Below are 18,787 nucleotides of genomic sequence, written 5' to 3' on the forward strand. Positions count from 1 at the left end.
TTTTTTATATACTCACTTAAAGACACAAATATCCACTAAATGCCCTCTGCCTTCATACCTGACATACCATCAGCATTTTCCAGACATGAGCCATTTGACTAGAAGAAATTCTCTGCAGCAGAACTGATCACTGAGGTCTGAGATGTGGCAGTTATTGTATTTATGAGGCTTATGGAAAATAGTATGGGAATATGATACAAAAATATAATTAAAATGGACCTGGATTAACAGAAGAAAGGACAGGGAGAAAGAAAAGCAAAGGCTGAAGGGCAAGCTCCGTGTAGCAGACTGAAGCAGCTGTGGTGCTAGATCTTATCAGATGTTTTGTCACTCAAACATGCACAAAAAATGAATGAAAATAAAAAACCCAACTCCTGAGGGAACTCTAGTTTTCTAGAGGTGAAAAAGTAAAAGGAAAATACAGTTATATGATGCAGAGCAACCTTCTTCTACTCCTTCATTAGGAAAGATGTGAGCGTACACATTTTGTATCCATCCCTGCAAAACCAGAACACAGAACTGGAAGTACACCATAGATCCCAGAATCAGGGGAGAGCCAAAGAGAGAAGCAGCTGACCTGGACTGCCACTAGCACTCCTGCATTACTTCATGCTCAGTGGTGCTGCTAAGATAACCACTCTTACACAGGTTGAATCTAGAGTGTTTCCAAGAACTGAGTTAATTAGTGAAGTATCCTAAAGTTAACTAACTCCCCTGCCAAAAAATGGACTCTTCCATTTTCCTCACATGATTATCTGGGCACTTTCACTTTTCCATATATAGGAGCAGCTCAGGGACTGACGGATCAGGCTAGGTAGGGATACAGACTCCAGGCACATGCATACTCCTTGCATGCAGGCACCGATGCAAGCACATGCTGCTTTCACACACTGAAATTCAAGTTAGCCAAAGAGGTAATAAGTGAAGATAGCAATAGTCCTGCTGATAGAGCCTTCTTAAACAGAAGGCACTGAAGGCAGAGCTCTTCAACCACCATTTATCATAATCCGTCAGCAAAAGCATCAGAACCATGAATGGGCCAGTGGATGGTTTATGTGATTACACACTTGATGATGAAGGGGCTTTCATGTTCACATCGGAGTCTGTAGGAGAAGGACATCCAGGTAAGAAGCCAGTTCTTGTAAAAGTCTAAAAGTGTAATATTTTCATTTGAGGTGTTTTAAAAGCCTAAAGAAGAATCTACCTGGTGTTAATCTTACTAGAGAAGTTATTTGTAACAGGATGCTTTTCTACTCTATTTCTACTGGACTTTGTCCATACAGACTGTAGAATTGCTATAACTACAGTGCTTCCAACAGGAGTCTGTGTGCTTCTGTAGGGTGTGTGTTCAGCTGAGGAAGACAGTGATGTTTATGGGTGCTGCTCCTTCCTTTTCATGTAAATTTCTTTCAGTATTCCTGTGGAGACACTACTGTATCTCTAACAGGTTCAAGTTTCACGTATGGGTAAGAATGCATAGCTTGCTTCTCGAGTTTCATATCTTTATGAGCCCTGTGAAACTGTCCTGCACATATGGAGTGGTCTAAGACTGTCACCTATGACAGGAATATCCCTAAGTAGTAGCCTTAGAGCCTTTTTTTAGTGGTCCCAGCAGCTGTACATGGTGAAGCCATCAATTTGCCCCCCACCTCCCACCCCTTTCCATCATCTGATGCAATATATGGAATTGCTTAAGCAAATAGTGGACAGTTATTTGCTAAACTTTATGTATGGTCAGCAGAGATTAGTTCCATTTTATTGAAAACAAATATTCATCCACCATAAACATACACCTTATGTCAACAGCAACTGTTCCCTCAAGTGAGGCCAGGGGACAATGGGCTATTTGAGGTCCTGAAAAGTGTATTTGTTTTAGAAGCTGATTTGGTGGCCTGTGCTTTTTGCTGTAATAAGGCTTTTCAGGTCTGTATTCATATTATGTGAGTGAAACATAAATTGGTGGAATGATTTTATATCAGAGGATAAAAAGGTCAGCAATGAGAACTTTATGTCTATAGTTTGATACTCTTCTAGATTAACTTATTAGTGCAGATCAAATCCATGGCTGATGCAATTGAGTACCTCTCCATCAATGTGAAGGCAACTGCATCAGGTTAAACCAGTTGTGGTTATTTCTGATGTAACACAGTCAGAAGATGACAGTGATGTTTTGTCCTTGGAACCTATGTCCCACGTTGAATTTATATTTATTTCTATCCAGTGTCTGTAGTGCTACGTAATTTCATGCGAAAAACATAATACAGTGTGGTAATTTTATGTGGATGATGTTATTTCCAAAGATAACTGGTCACAAGTTATGCTACTCTAATCATTGTTTTCTAATCATTTTGGGGCAAAAATAGGGAAGTCTCAGAACAGAGAGTGTTCATCTGAGTCCCCAGATTTAGCTTTGTCCCTTGGTTTGTTTCCTTACCAATCCTCTCTTTATCTTGGTTCTTGTTTTAGAATTTGGCCCATTTTTTAGTTATTTTTCACATTCCCTGCTTTATTTCCAAGCTCTCTATTGGGCCTTTCTTTTAAGCCCCATTAATATTATTTTTTTCCTGTGCTGAAATACTAGGCAGTCCCTTGAGAAACAGTTACCACTTGGATATCTCTGCAGCTTCTCTCGCCTGGCAGAGCTGGCTGGGTCTCTGGGTACTGTAAGATACAAAGTACCAACCTGGGCCGTTTATTTTAGAGTGAGTGGAAAACTGAATTTTACCTGGGTGTTTTCAAGGCTGTGATGCTTTCTTAAACAGCCTAGATCTTCACTTAGGGTACTGAAAACCCCAATGCCTATGGCAAAGGGAAGACAGAGATTTTCCAGATCAGGGGAAGACAAGCTGGCAGTAACTCTGAGTTGTCCTGCAAATTCTTTTTCCTGAGAATCAGCATTGGATCTTTATCGCCTCAGTGATAGCTCTGGCTCCAGACAGCAAATTGATCACCCCTACATCCTGGCCAAACCCCCCTTTTCCCTTCTGCGGTTTTGCACAAGAGGTGTAGACATGTCATTAGGATTTTATCACCCAGGAAAATCTTGGCTATTTCTTAAAATGAGGCTCAGTGCCTGAGGCTGTAGTTGGGCTTCTGATGTTATCTGTAGCAATAGAATTTTATTGTGAGTTTTGATTTCCTCTGTTTATACAAAATGGATAATTTGCGTGTTCTTGATTATTTCTCTTCCGTATGTGATAGTATAATTTTGCTAGAGGGCATTATGTGAAGTAAAGATCCTAAACCAGATCTTTGTCTGGTGGAAATTTGAATTGTTCTGATTGTATTAGCTGAGTATTGAACGATTTAATGGAGACCTTTTTAATGCACAAAGCAGGAGAAATGACATGTTTATTTATTTGAGTGTACAGAGAGCTGCCTTGAATCTGTGCAATGCGTAGAGCTGGGTGTCACTGAGAAGTCCAGATTCCATAGAAGCAAGTAATAGCTGTCAATAATTAACATAATTAACATACAGGTACCACCTGTGCTCCCCAAATACATTATAGAAGACTGTTTATGCCATCTTCTCTCTCCAGATTCTTCAAAATCCCTTGGGCATAATGTTTGGGAATTCCTTTCAGATCTTAAATAATTTAGTGGTGTGGTGTAAATTCCAAACTCTCTGACTCTTTGAAAATTTGCACATGACTTCTTCATTTCAATATAATAATTAAAAGACACAGAAGCATGAAAAAGATAATTTGGGGGTTTTTTTTGTTTGTTTTTTTGGTTGGTTTTTTTTTTTTTTTTGGTCTCTGTATTTTGTCACTGCTCCATTTTCATTTCCATTTCGGTCCTTTAGTGTGTATCATGCTGCACAGGTTTCATGGTGCTTTGAAAATCATTCTGTTTCTGTGCCCCACAATGTCTTACAGATGTCAAACCACAAAGGAGTAATTCCTTCCCCTAGCTGGGGTGGCTGCAAACTGCCATTCTGCCATTCAGCTTTCCAGAAAGTTATCAAGGAATCTCTTTAAAGATATGAGACAAAACATCTTCTAAAAGCACCCTCAGGTTTTCAAGCATATTAAAAGCATATGTTTATCTTCTAGATATTCACAGAAAAAAAAAAAAAAAAAGGAAAAATTAATGCAGAAAATGCAGATCTTTCCAGCATGTCTTATATCTAAGATTATATATACTTAATGATATGCATGGTACTTCAGTAAACTCTGCATTGAACAAGGAGAACAGATGTACAAGACATTTAGACACTGCTAACATTGCAGTACCACCACAGTTATCAACTAACACTCCTCAAGTGTTCTTTTAAATCGGAAAAATGTACAGCAAAATGTACAATGTATTTGAAGTTTTTCTGGTGGAAGTCTTTTGTAGGAAAGCTGATTTTTTGATGAAATGCTTCTGATAAGTATCTGCATTTCTTCTCTTTTTTTTTAGCAGAAAACTGTTTGCCATATTTTGAATATAAAAATTCATGTTCTAGTTTAATTTTTTTTCTGTTGATAAAAATAACATATTAAAAATACTGAATTTAATGTTGATGATTACAGGTTTTGAAGAAAACCAAACTTGCCATTTCAAAAGTTAAATGTTTATTATATTTACTACACCATCAAAGCCAGAAGTGTGGCTGTACCACTTTGTTATACTTTGTGGAGCTTTTTTGAATAAAATTTTCAGTTTTTACTGCTGTTCATTTTTTTTTTTCCATCTGTGTGGTGAGTGTGCGAAACTGAATTCCTGTGAAGGTTCTGAGAATTTTTGTTAGGCTCTTACATACTCTAGATTCATGTAACAAACTTATCTCTAACTATCTGGAAAACTTTGGAGTTTCTTCCAATAATCAGGGATCACCTTTGTTGTTGAACACCTCCTTTACTTCCTAGTATTACAACTGGGATTTGGAGTAGGGTTTATCATCAGCCTCCCCAGACTCATTTTATGGTTAGCAAGAGCTGTTTCATGGCTAGTTGGCATCTCTGCCATAAGGCTGGGCCTGTGGGGTGACTGGATTTCATGAAAAGAGTCATGGCTATCTAAAACTTTCCTGCTCAGTCATTTCAGACACCCCTTTTGCAATGTTCATTTTATTGGATAGTGATTGATGACATTGAAGGTATGTATGGACTGAATTCTGACCTATAAAATAGTTTTTTTTAAGATTATAGCATCTCACCAGGGGTGTTCCATTATGCTTTCCCTGTTTCTAAAAAAAGGGAAAATAAAATGGAAAAAAAAATGGACAAACTTAAACTCTCACTTAGCAGATAATGAGAGAAATGGGCCAGCTGAGATGAGAAATTTAAATAACATAATGAAGAGTGCACAAAGCCTGGCTAAAAATAGAATGCCTGGTTTTATTTTACACCAGAGACCTTTACTAATAGACATGCCTTTAATGCATTAATCAGCCAATCATCCAGCTGAATGATTTCTCTTTTCCATCTTCACAGACATATCTGTGTCTGGATTTGGATCTACTTGCACTAGAACTGCTGGTTGTTGCACCAACAATCAGATATGACCTGTGTTATCAAACTGATTTGCCTCAGACTATTTTAATGTAAAGGTATGCTCCACTATAGTAGATCAAATTATTCTAATCTGTTATTTTTGGTTATTAGGGTCTCACACAGATGTTAAAGATCAGAAGGGATCTCTAAAATATGATCTGACTTCATACATAAATAGTAATATTTCATGCAAGATTTCTTCAAACAAGCTAGTAAATGGCAGTTGAATTTAATTCATACCTTTTAGAAAGATACCTAATTTTCACGTAGACATTTGAAGGATAAGGAATCCTGCATGCCTCTAGATGAATGGTTTCTATGGCTCTCACTCTTTTCAGATTTCCTTATTGAATCTTTATTTTTCTCTTTTTAACTTTCATTTATCAATTGTAGTTACATTATTTACCATCAGAAAAAAAAAAAACCTTTTTCTCTCAGCACAGTATTTTTAGGTTCTTAGGGCCAGGGATCTCAATTCCTATAGGGGTTTCCTCCAATATTGCAGAACTAGATTGAGTTTGATTGATTTCATCCTGTAAGATAGACTTTTCTGACTTAGGACATTCTTCTCATTCTGTCCTAAACCTTCCCACGGTTTCTTTACACCTTTCTTGAATGTTTTGGCAAGAATGCATATAATATTCCTATATTAGACATGGGGGACAGTGGCATCTAATGCAGGTGAGACATGCTTCAGGTGGAGCAAGGACAGCAGTAAAGGTTGTTCATTGAAACTCTGGGAGGTGAAAAAAAAGACTACAAAGCAGTCCCAGTCACTAGAGTTTGCTGCTGGGTATTGGACCTGCACTGAGAAAATCATTCTAACCCCACTTGCTCTGTTGTATCACACAGGTAATAAATTACATATTTTATGCTTGAAAATGTAGATATATCTCCTTATAAAAATGAATACTTTGAAGACAGCAAGCAAATATACATTTTAATCACTCCTGCCACCTTTGTACCCATTGTTTCTTAAACAGGGTTCAGTTGTTAATCTAATTAAATTGCATGAATGGTGTCTGATTCCTGTTTGGTAATAATTGTCCCAAATTTAGTAATCCATGTACAGTTCTTGCAAGGCTGAAAGTTCCAATGCAGCCTACATTTGCTAATTGTCTTTTGTGTTCATTCTTTTTGTGTTGAAGTGGTGAGATGGGAGTGAATATGGAAGATAAAATTGTCAGAATCACATTAGTTCTCTAGTCCTTGATTTGTCACTCTTAGCTAAATGTACACCTCCTCCATGAAAATAAGTGTGAATTTATTTTGACTTGTGTTTAAGTGTATTAAAGCCTCTAATGACAGACTCTTACAAAACATTGCTTTCCAACAGATTGTGTTGCACACAGCAAGGCAGGAGATTAATTTAATTTGCCACACAGCTTCTTATGTCAAAATCTAAAAGCAGTACTAGACTTTTTTTTAAAGAACAATAAAATTAAATTATGTAAGAAAATTAACCATTTTCATGCAAAAGCTATTGCTATGAGTGATGCCCTTTTGTGTCCATTAGATTAGCTAGATTATTTGATTAAGATTCCCTATTTGTTTTAAAGATTAGAAAATAAGGAGAGAAACAGATAAAATATTATTGTGACAAACTTGAGCTGAAACCTTTGTATTTGGCACATAATTAAAAGTTTACCTCAAGCAAATTTCAGCTGGTAACCCCTTCTTTGCTTCTGTGTGTGTATTCCCTGTGCTGCCTTGGGTGTGTTGCAGGAATTAGGAGGTGACACTGCCAGATGATAGGAAGCAAAAAGATGACAAAAAAGCAACCCCAAACCCAACCCTCCCCTGAGCTATACATTCTCTCTATTAATCTAAACACTCTCTCAGGCTTTGCCAGCAGTGTTGGTCAGGTGCATTGTAACTTTCTGTTGGGGTGATGGAAGTTGGTGGTGGAACATCATTCCATTAGAGCACCACTAGTTTGCAGAGCTGGTGGTGCTGAGAAAGAGAAAGCTGCCAGTAAAACCTCTTAACCTCTCAGGTTATTCTGTGAATTACACACTTGTTTCACATCTAAGTGCAGAAAACTACAGATAAATTTCTAGTTGGTTGGTTTACACTGGTAGGTAAATGCCCCACTGTGTCTACTGAGTTTGCTGGAAGGATGTTTAATGTGTTTTTCTATTTTGCTACCTTAAATATGCCAGTAATAAGCAATAAAAGAATTCCTTTCTGAAACACCCACTGAAAGTGATGCAAACAGTCCATGTTTTGTATTGAGTGCTGTGGTTTTGAATCTTGCAGATAAAATCTGTGATCAAATCAGCGATGCTGTACTAGATGCCCATCTCAAACAGGACCCGAATGCCAAGGTTGCTTGTGGTAAGTTGCTTGCTGCTTTGCTTTAAGTCACCACACAGTCACATTCTTTTTTTAGGATATTTGCAAAGACCTAGCTTGTTTCACTCTCAAAAAATGACATAAGAATTTCAGTTTTCAAGAGGAGAGATGAGAAGAAACAGTAGAAGTTTTTGTAAAAACTGAGGAGCAAGCAGGCTGTAGAAGGGTAGAGCCATTGATTTTGTGTGTGAACTGAATTGTCCTGGAAGAAACAGGTTTACATATCACTGAATAATGCTCAGTGTTATGACTTTCTCATTTGTAAATTGGACATACTAGTTTTTTTTCTTGCTTTCAGACAGATGGTGAATATGAAAAGAATTTTTTATAGATGGAGTTAAAAAATATGGATAGAAAGGATTTACACTATATACATTCAATTGATCTCTCAAAATCAGCATCATCACAAACCACAGTTCTTTTTCTTAGTGGCTGGTTTATTCTGCTATTGTGATCCTGTTCTCATCTCTCTTTTCAGAGACAGTATGTAAGACAGGAATGGTGTTGCTCTGTGGGGAGATCACTTCTCGTGCTATTGTGGATTACCAGCGAGTGGTCCGAGATGCAATTAGACATATTGGCTATGATGATTCAGCTAAAGGTTGGTGGAAAAACTCATGAAATTGTGGAAGAGCAAGCAATAGCCAACTGCAAAACAGGTCTGTCACCACTTCTATACAGGGGCTTTAGCAAGCCTGATACAAAATGGATGTGCTGTGTGAAAGCTGCTTACATGGTGCTACATCATATATTTTCTGGCTTTATCCCAGTAAGTAAAAACTGTTTATTAGTTAAAACTGAATTTGGAGTAGGCAGACTATACTTTGAACTGTGGTATTTGGTTAACTGCAACTTGAACCATAGAACCTGTCAGTCCTCCAAACTTGCAAGAACTTGACTCTTGGTTTTTCATTTGGCAAGCTGATTGTTGCATCTTGGTGCAAAAGAGAGAGAAGAAACCTAATTAATTTCATTTGTATTTTTGTATTTTTCCTTTGTTTTTTGTTCTGCAGTATCATTTAGAATTCCCAGGTTGTCACTGCAGGGTGCTTTGTTGGCTTTGAGTATCTCCTTTTACACTGAGCTGTATGTTGTCCAGACCTAGGTTGTGAGATATGCAAATGATGAAAAAGACAAAGTGCTCTGTGCACCAGACACATTTCACTTTCTGATTTGCATGTATCTGTTTATAAAGTAGAAATATTCCAAGTATTCTGTTACAGTGAAGTGTATATTTCAGAGCTTTTGGTTTACAAGTTGTTTACTGCAGTCCATTGATTGCAATCGAATTTGCAGGAGATTGTGATGGGAGAATATTCAGCAGCTCAGCTGCAGGTTGCACTGTCATACAACAGCAGTGCTTCAAGAACACAGAAGCAAATCTAGGAGGTCATAAATCTCCTTTTTATCCAAACTGCAAACAAAGATGAGGACAGATTTGGTGACGCAGTAAAAAACAATTTCTAAAAGTAAAAAAGAATCCTAAATGAAACAATTATGTACAGAAATATAATTTTCTTCTCTACATAGCCTATTAAAAAGAGGGTGAAGAGCATTTAAGTGGATCATATGCATGTTTTATTGGCTGAACATGAGTTTGGTCAGAAGCTGTCAGTAGCTAGAATTCTAGCAAAGGTTGGATTTGGAGAGAATCTTCTATAAGTCTTTCAATTTCTTTTTAAAACCCTATTTTTGGTTGTGAAAAGTCATACAAATTCCCATTTCCAGCTTTGTTGTGAAACCTAATCTGGTGTTTTTCTGTTTGTGTTTCATGCAAAGTCCCATGAGAGATTTAAGTACGGACACTGCTTTGTATGTATTAGAAATAACGTGGAGACAGCAGTCTTCCATTGCTGAAAAACTCAGCTTCTGAGAATTCATGTAGAGGACTTCATTAGTATTTATTTTTAGTATTTATTTGGGAGAGCCTCATCATCTGAATTGGTTTAGCGCAGGGAGTCAGTGCAAGAAAAAATAACCAGTAACAAGCAAGAAAGGCAGCCCTGTATGATCCACCCTATCCAAAAAAGCTTTCAAGTATGGTATTGACAAAAATTTTACTAAAGAATAGCAGTTTGGTTTTGAGTTCTGAATGTGGTATCCTTCAGAATATAAAAATTATGTCCTCTGGTTCCATGTTACTTTCCTAAATTGTGACAGAAAAAACCTAATTCACTGCTATTCTTTTTTCCAAATAGGCTTTGACTACAAGACTTGTAATGTTTTAGTGGCACTGGAACAGCAGTCACCTGATATTGCCCAAGGTGTTCATCTACACAGGAATGAAGAGGATGTTGGTGCTGGAGATCAGGTTGGCATAGCATCACATCTAAAACACCAAAGCTGTTTTAATGAAAAAAGTTTACTTCATCCTAATGCCCTCTTTTTTACATCAAAACCCATGTCAAAGTATTTCCACAGTTCTCTTTACCCCAGAATAAAACCCATAATTTTACTAAAACAGTTGGAGGTTCCTTGAGGGCAGACTTTTGTCTGGTATTGTTTTAGCACTTCAGGCAAATCAGGAGAGCTCTGGAAGCTTGTAGTGCTGAGGAGGTTCCTTTTAGAATTCAACAAAGGTTTTTTGCTTATGTATTTCAAGTTTTTGTTGTGTAGTTTTAGGTTCAACAGACCATTCATCTTGCAGCCAGTCTTGCCATGTAACATGGAATAAACAAAGCATCTTTTCACATTCAAAGTGCAGTTGAGATTTTGTGCAGCAAAAAATTAGTTGATGTTTCACCTGCCCTCGGCATGAGTACAATAAATACCAGAATACATTTAATTTTCCCTTATTCCCAGAGGCAGCTCTTCTAATAGGTGTTCCATGCAATTAAGACTGTCCAAACTGAGTTTCTCTGAGCTAAAGAACATGTATAGGCATTTATGGTGGGTTCCCAAGAGAGAGCTACTAACAGAAAAACTGCATAATGTGACTGAGTTAATTTAACATTTACTAGTTATCATTAGAAGTAATGTCTCGTTTATATGAGTGCTTTTGAGAGCTGTAAGAATGCAAGTATCAGAGTTCAGGAGCCAAACTAATACTGTTAAAAAATACCTTGAGGAGTAAATTAAAATGCTTTTCTACTGTCATGGGGACATAATACTACCTAAGATGAAAAAAGATTTTACTTTCTCTGACACTTTGATGGCCTCACTTTCCAATTGATCCGAGTGCCTTCCTGTCTTTTTTTCCCTTTTATTTTTTCCCCACAACATACACTGGATGAGGAGAAAGAAGAAAATGCTCCTAATTCTATTTAGCAAATGATAATCTGATGCAGGGAACATGACAGAATTATAAAAGTAATGTATAACAGTATAAAAATAATATATAACAGTGTAAGCTGTGACTCTAAGCATTTGGCATTGAAAAATCTGAGGCAGGTGCCTTAAACTGTTTGAAGGGTATGTCCTTCATGGAGTGCTCACACCCCATTCCACTGAAATTTCAGATGTGAGCTGCAGTATGTCTGTATTCATACATAAAAGCCTCTGAAACATTTCCAGGCTACTGAAAACATCTTTCCCATGACAGAATAGTCCTGAAGTATTTTCTCCAGCAATTTTTTTTTTTTTTTCTGTAAGAGAACCTATTGGTTTTTTCACATATATGTCTTCATTTTTGTTCAGGTTTCTAGCTCAACATGTAAGCCTTCAGGCTAGTGAAAAAATTCTAGGAACATTGTCTGCTTCTTATGACACTGTAACATGTTGGAGCCTGATCTGAGTTTTGGCTTCTTGCACTGTGATGTAAAACAGTAGAAAGTAATCCTGAGGATACTGCTGACTCTTTGATTCAGATTAAATCTCATTGCCTTTGATTGTGGTGCCTTTAACAGTGATTGAAGTATGTTCTCTCCTTCTGTAGGGTTTGATGTTTGGTTATGCAACAGATGAGACAGAAGAATGCATGCCCCTAACAATTATTCTTGCTCATAAACTGAACGCCAGGTTAGCAGAGCTGAGGCGGAGTGGAGAACTCCCTTGGCTGAGGCCTGACTCTAAGACACAGGTAAATACTGCAGGGGATTGTCCAGAAAGTTGGGAACCAACACCTTTTCTTTCCAGAAATACTGAATTTTTTTTGAAGACAGCAGTTGATGCGTTTCAGTGTATCAGCATAACCTACAAGTAGCAGATAAAGCTTTTCCACTGCTTGTGACATTGTCTCCTTGGCTGTTGGAAAATGGTTAACTTGTCTCAGAGCACTTCAGCCCCTGCCAGTGAAGGGACATTTAACCCTTCAGAACTAAGGTGGTTGTGCTTGTTGGAAAAGTCACATCCAAAGGATTTATTTGTATTTAGGGGTTCAGGCTGACATTTTCAAGAGGCACTAAGAACATAAATTTCTGAGGCTTGAAAGTTTTGAAGGAAACACCACCTGAAAGACATATTTTGGATGATTTCATGGAGAATCAAGTTGTCTTTATTGAGTTGGGTTTTTTCTGGTTTTTTTTTCTTTTTTCTCTCCTTTTTTAAAAATTTTCCTTTAGCATAGCAAAGATGCAGTGAGGAAATAGGCTTCATTTCTCATACAGCGAGCAGTGCTCACTGTAATATCAGTACTGACATTTTGCTACAGTTTTGCTTTTGGAATAGGTTGGGTGACATTTGATGAACACCACTAACACATTTACAGTGGCTCTGTTGTTGTTTGCCGTTGTCCCTGTGCCCCTCAGGTGACAGTTCAGTACACGCAGAAGAACGGAGCGGTGGTCCCCGTGCGTGTTCACACCGTTGTGATCTCGGTGCAGCACGATGAGACCATTTCCCTGGAGAACATGCGCAGGACCCTGAAGGAACGTGTCATCCAGGTCGTCGTCCCTGCCAAATACCTGGATGACAAAACTGTTTATCACCTTCAGCCTAGCGGACGTTTTGTTATCGGAGGGCCTCAGGTTTGTGTTGCTGTATTATTTTGGTGGTCATATGAGGTTGCCTTTCACTATATGTGTGTTTTCAATGCTTTTGGCATCTCTGTCCCAGGGTAAGGACAAGCTGCTGGTGGAAGACTTCTCCTGGATGTGGGAGAAGGGCCCAGGGTTTCATATGTCCTGTGCCTAAGTAAACTTCGAGGGCCTGGTGATACTGTACATGTCTTGTGACCAGGCAGACATGTCTGCGCCCAATTTTTCATTGCATGTAGAGTGTAGAGCCCAATTCTGGGTTTTCTCAAACCCTCTGGGGACCAGCACTGAGTGAGACCTGCAGTCCTTCCTCATGGGAAGCACTTCTTACAGACAGATGGACAAGAAAAGCTTTAATTCTCTTACAGTGAACCTGCTTTTCAGATCTGCAAAGCTCCCACTGTTCTGTCTGACACTAGTAAGAGCTGAATGTGTTTATCTCTCCTGAAAATTAGCCCAAATAAGGCTTCTTCTGTTGAGAAAATAAATGTTCCTCTAACTTGTAGGCAATGCAGGAAATGGGATTTATAATTTGGTCCTGTACTCACCAAAGTCAGGAAGAACTTCCACTCTCTGTAGGATCAGCAGTTCTGAGATTTAGTTTTTGAAAACAAATTTACCATGATGAATGTTTTAATCTTCAGATGCCTTCAGAACTATCACAACAAAACTTCAAAGCTCCTTCCTGAAATTATCTTCAGTTTTATAACAAATCCAAGTAGACAGTGTTTTCCCTTTGTTTTACAAATTCATTCACTTACCAGAATTTTCTAGAATTATTTCTAAAGCACTCTTTTTAAATTAGTGCCATGTAACAAGTAGGAAGATATTGAGACTTATGATTACAATTATTGATTCTACAAAAAAAAAAAAAGTATTTTTATACAGTTGAATAGGTTGTATCACTGTAATTTTGTGTATCATTGACATCCTAGACTATGCACAAAAGAAAGTCAAACTTGAGCTGTAACAAACCAAGGCAGCAATCATACCTACATACAAAAAAAAAAAGCTACACACAGGAAAATTTTTATGTGTGCAGTGAAGTGCACCTATTAAAAATGTAAATTTTTCAGATGTGTACTGAACTGCATCCATTTTAAAATGTACTACAGTTACAAGTGATAAGCTAGCCAGGTATTCCTTGCTACTCTTGTGCTGGAGCTGTGTTGCATATGTTTGCACATAGAAACTGAGAAGAGTCACAGTGTCCACTTACAGCTGTTTAAACCTGGCCTAAGTTTACTCAGTATGGGTCAATCTGCCTATGTGTCCATGACCTTCCAATTGGTATCATCACTTGTGCAATTTACAATGGCATTGCAGCAACCAGAAAATAACCATTTCTCCTCTTGACTTTAACAGCTTTAGCTTTCTGCTTATTTCTCAGAAGAGTGTTACTCAGTTTTATTTTTAGTAAAGCTGGCTATAGGAGGCTGTCTTACCTCCAGCTCAATTCATCTTAGGAAGATACATATATTTAACTTGGGATTTTCATCTTTTTTTTTTGAGTGTAGTGGGACCTTGAATTCTGGCTATGGCAAAATGAGTTGGTTTGCTGCTGTCATTGTTTTCCTACCAGCAATACCTGCTGGTGTGATGAGGACAGACATTACAGCTCATCACAATGACTTCCACACACTTTACAAATGCATTTGTACTTGTTTAGCAAAGGGTGGGTTTTTTTGCCTTTCACATGTCCATTTATTCTTCCTCTCACTCAGTTCTGCAGCCAAGTCATGGTGGCAAGCAAGGTGTTCCCATTGCAACTGTCTGCACCATCAAAAATTGCTGTTTGAGACAAGCGGAAAAACCCAAGGACAGGATCCTTTAATATATGCTCAGCTATCTAAAATACAGATTTACATCTCAGTGCTTTCTTAGAAGAATTGAAAAAACAGTGCCAAAGGTTTACTTTTGTGTATATGCACAGTCTTTCTAAGAAAAACTTTGACTCCCCCCTTGTGTTTGCTGTGCAAACATTCCAGCAGTTGAATTTTAGTAACATGATGTTCTGATGCAAAGAATTTCAAATCTGCCTGCACAGGTGGCAGTGGAATTTAAAATTTGAACATGTTTTCTTTCACACCAGAAAGCTTAAGGATTTAGTAAATTGCAGGGGTCAGACAATTAGTCTGGTGCTGATCAGCTAACTCAGATAAAATGAAAAGCACTTGTGAGGAGCAGTCAGGATAGCTGTAGGCAACTAGAGTATTACCTATACTTCCTTTTTAAATATTTTAGAATACTCATCTATATGTATCTGTTGCTAGAAAGAACTAATCCTTTCTCAATTACCTGTGACTTCCTAGTATTCCATACCTGCTGTGTACAGATCAAATTAGACTATAAATATTTTGGGCTTGGAAATGCAGTTTCTAGTACATATAAGAGAGTCTCTGATACTGCACCTGGAAGTGCTGGGTGCCAATGTCCATGTAACCATCTATAAGGTACCACTGACATACATATAAAAATAATCTACTGTAAATAAAATAGGAAGCTGTGATTTTGACTAAAAGATAGGAAAGCCTGGATTGTTTTGGTTTTTTGGGTTGGTTTTTTTTTTTGTTTTTTTTTTTTTTTGTTTTGTTTTTTTCCATAATTTAAACAATGTGAAATCTCTCAAGAGTTCCTTTATGGCACATAGCATTTTAGCAGCATGCCGTAATAGGTTTGGATACTTAGTAGGTAATTTCTAAACCAAAGCTTCCATATTTATAATTAAATAGCTATCTGGGTGCAGGCCTGTTTGCTTGATTAACCAAACAAATTTGTGGATGGCTTATCTTGAGAATCTGGCTTTAAAGAACAATTACAGCCAGCGTTGTACCTTGGTGAGACAAGTGCATTCCTTCAGCTCCCCCCCAGCAATGCCAGTGTGGTGACCTTACACATTGCTGCAGTACTCTGAGGGAATGCTTGGCCTTGTTGGAGACTGAGTGGATGTGAAATGGACAACTTCTGTCCCTGCTTCAGGGTGACGCTGGTGTCACGGGCCGGAAGATCATCGTGGACACCTACGGCGGCTGGGGCGCGCACGGCGGCGGGGCCTTCTCCGGCAAGGACTACACCAAGGTGGACAGGTCGGCCGCCTACGCCGCCCGCTGGGTGGCCAAGTCCCTGGTGAAAGCCGGGCTCTGTCGCCGTGTTCTGGTTCAGGTATGGCTTGCTAAGGACGTTGCTGCTCTCAAAACCATTTTCCCTTTTTAGATTTTCTTTGAATGCCCATTGTACGAGCTACTGTAGTAGAGGTGGTCTTGGTTTTCTGGAGAAAGAAAGACTCGATGCTTAGTTTCAAGCCTACTGTAATGTCACCAACACTCTGCTGGCTTCTTGAAACTGAAACTTTGCATTTAGCTTTTTGGCTATTTTATTGGCAATGTTTCCAGATATTTGTTGAGCCCTCTACATTCTGACACTCACACTCATTGAAATGAGTATGACGTGACTGGATAATGAGGGAGAAAGTAAACCAGAGGACTCAGTATTTTCAAAGCTTTCTCTTCTTTGTTTATACAAATACAGATTGTGCAAATATGAGAAGTGAAGGAGAGGCCTTAGTTTTCATAAGATGATTCATAAATTAATGTTTTCTTCTGCTGCCCCGAGGTGCTGTGTTTATTGGCTGACTAAGGTATCTTTTTTCCCACAGGTTTCTTATGCCATTGGGGTTGCCCATCCACTGTCCATTTCACTGTTCACTTACGGAACTTCCCAAAAAACAGAGAAAGAGCTGCTGGACATTGTGCACAAAAACTTTGATCTCCGGCCTGGAGTCATTGTCAGGTAAAGAAACACACAGAAAGGAAAATATCCCAGTAGATGCATCCGAGAAATGATTTCTTGCAAAAAATCATTTCTTCTAGCTGTTACTGAAGGTTTGGCCTTCTATAGTATATGGAAGTCAAGTAAAACAACTTTTGCATTCCAAGAACTTTAAGTTACTTTGCTCTGATAAAAATGTATCTTTTGGCTTACCAAAGGAATTTAAGATTATTTAATCTTTTCCATTTAATAGTAGTTATCACAAAGTATCTTAATATGAAAACATTTTCCTTCTTTTTATTATACACACAGGGATCTGGATTTAAAAAAGCCCATTTACCAGAAGACTGCATGTTATGGTCACTTTGGAAGACAGGAATTCTCATGGGAAGTGCCTAAAAAACTCGTGTTTTGACATTAGTGACATGTCACCTTTTAAAACCAGAAAGGAAGACCAGTAATGATGAGGATGCTTCTGAAAATCAAATTTGACAGCTTTATATTCAGCATAAGGAATTTTAGATTTTAAAAGGAAAGAAAGAAAAGCTTATTTTCTTGGAAATTGATTTTTTTTTTAACCCTCAGTGTCTTTCATTATCTAAGATATAATGGACAGAGTCTGTTTTTTAAATTAGCATAAGACAACAAAATACAGTTTACTTTTAACTGCTGCTCTGTTGGTTCTTTGGATAAAGACTAAGTGTGACTCAGGTACTCAAACCAAAAGCTGAACCTCAAGCTTTGATGGGCAATGGTGAAGATGACTTTCCGAACTCTGACTAAGGATCAGCAGATCTGTTGCTTCTGATTAGACAATGGGAAATTCTGGGGTCCAATTTCCTTACTGGAGTTAGCAATGCCTATGGCTGGGGGCTGCTTTGATGGGAGAAGGCTGAATAGCACCTAACAGTATTTTTGCCTCTTTTATAAAAGATGTTAACATATATGTAATATTTAAATCACCTTCAGTGCATATGTGCTGTTACTGTCATGTTTCAATTACTTGTGTTTTTGAAACAAAAGTGCTCTCCTATGACACAACAATCATAGAATAAAAAGCTTTTTCCTACCGTGTATGTAAGGGTGTATATTTTTCTATGTTTTTTTTTAATGGTGCTGTTAAATGGTCCATCTCAACTCAGCTGCTTCTACTCTTGTAGGAATTTAGTTTACCAACATAATTTAATTTCATTTGATTTTGAAATTGTTATATGCATTTCCCTGTTAATACATGTATGATCACTCTTTAGTCCTTGTGATTAATGGAAATTCTGTGAAAAAAATATTAGATTTTTATTTGTAACTCTTTTTGTGCTATACACTATCTTTTCATAATTTTTACTCCCAAGCATCAAGTTTATTGCATGGCTTTCTATGTTGGATATAAGCTGGGAATAAAATATAGCTGAGAGAAATAACTTCAAAACTTCACCAAACACACAGAGGTTGCATTTGGAGCAGTGTCCCTCCGGAGAGCTGGTCCCGGCTCGGGGCCGTGCCCGGCTGTGGAGCGGGGCTGAGCCGGCGCTCGGCTGCCGGGGCTGCTCCCGGTGGCTGCTCCCGGTGGCTGCTCCCGGTGGCTCTCAGGGGTGATCCCAGTGACTGCCAGGGGTGATCCCAGTGACTGCCAGGGTGGTCCCAGTGACTGCCAGGGTGGTCCTGGTGGCTGGTCCCGGTGGCTACCAGGGCTGCTCCCGGTGTCCCGCTGTTCCTGCCGGAGCCAGCGCCCGCCTCCCCTCCGCACAGGTCAGGGTCGCAGCTGCAGGTGGCCGGGACACGGCCAAGACTGACAAGGACATCTCTGTGCCCATGTGCTGTATTGTCCTTGACAGTGGCGAACTACTCTTTGCAAATGCCTGAGTTAGGCACAGCTTTGTTTAAACTGGGAGGGTGTGAGACCGCGTTTATCTTCTGCGCTCGGTTTTGTTTGTCAGTAGGCAACAACTTAATCCTCCAGAGCAAGGGTTGATGTGTATGGCCCCCAAGAGGGACTTCATGTTTTTTAGGCAGCATTCTGATAAATCTGCGCTGGAGAAGTGCTGCCACCCCGTGTTTATCTCCTAAATAAATGTCTTCATACAGAGCCTCCCGAACAGATGTGGTGCTGGAAAGAAAGTGCCTGTGATGAACATTAAAGAAAAAGCTGCCACTTATTCCTGTCAAGTATGTCATAAACACAATTTATATCTAGTCAAGCCAAAGGTCTCTCACTTTTATTAATTATGCTAATGTACTCTGTGTTCTGTGTAAGTTGAGATAAGCAGGTTTATG

General features: G+C 38.6%; 1 protein-coding gene across 1 annotated transcript; it reads left to right on the plus strand.

Moving 5' to 3' along the window:
- Positions 1 to 690: 690 nt before the first annotated feature.
- Positions 691 to 17,592, plus strand: MAT1A (methionine adenosyltransferase 1A). The gene is made up of 9 exons (XM_021526656.2): positions 691 to 1,124; positions 7,740 to 7,817; positions 8,314 to 8,436; positions 10,034 to 10,146; positions 11,710 to 11,853; positions 12,521 to 12,739; positions 15,728 to 15,910; positions 16,404 to 16,537; positions 16,829 to 17,592. Exons 1-9 carry the CDS (start codon positions 1,031 to 1,033, stop codon positions 16,929 to 16,931), a joined length of 1,191 nt encoding a protein of 396 aa, XP_021382331.1. The 5' UTR covers positions 691 to 1,030; the 3' UTR covers positions 16,932 to 17,592.
- The last annotated feature ends 1,195 nt before the right edge of the window (positions 17,593 to 18,787 follow it).

The sequence above is a fragment of the Lonchura striata genome, chromosome 7, assembly GCF_046129695.1.
Source record: "Lonchura striata isolate bLonStr1 chromosome 7, bLonStr1.mat, whole genome shotgun sequence".
NCBI classification, from domain to species: domain Eukaryota; kingdom Metazoa; phylum Chordata; class Aves; order Passeriformes; family Estrildidae; genus Lonchura; species Lonchura striata.

Bases quoted from the DNA above. Each gene is read 5' to 3' on its own strand.
- MAT1A (XM_021526656.2), top strand. From the start codon at position 1,031: ATGAATGGGCCAGTGGATGGTTTATGTGATTACACACTTGATGATGAA. The intron at 1,125-7,739 runs GTAAGAAGCCAG...TGAATCTTGCAG, and splicing joins TGTAGGAGAAGGACATCCAG to ATAAAATCTGTGATCAAATC. The intron at 15,911-16,403 runs GTATGGCTTGCT...TTTTTCCCACAG, and splicing joins GTCGCCGTGTTCTGGTTCAG to GTTTCTTATGCCATTGGGGT.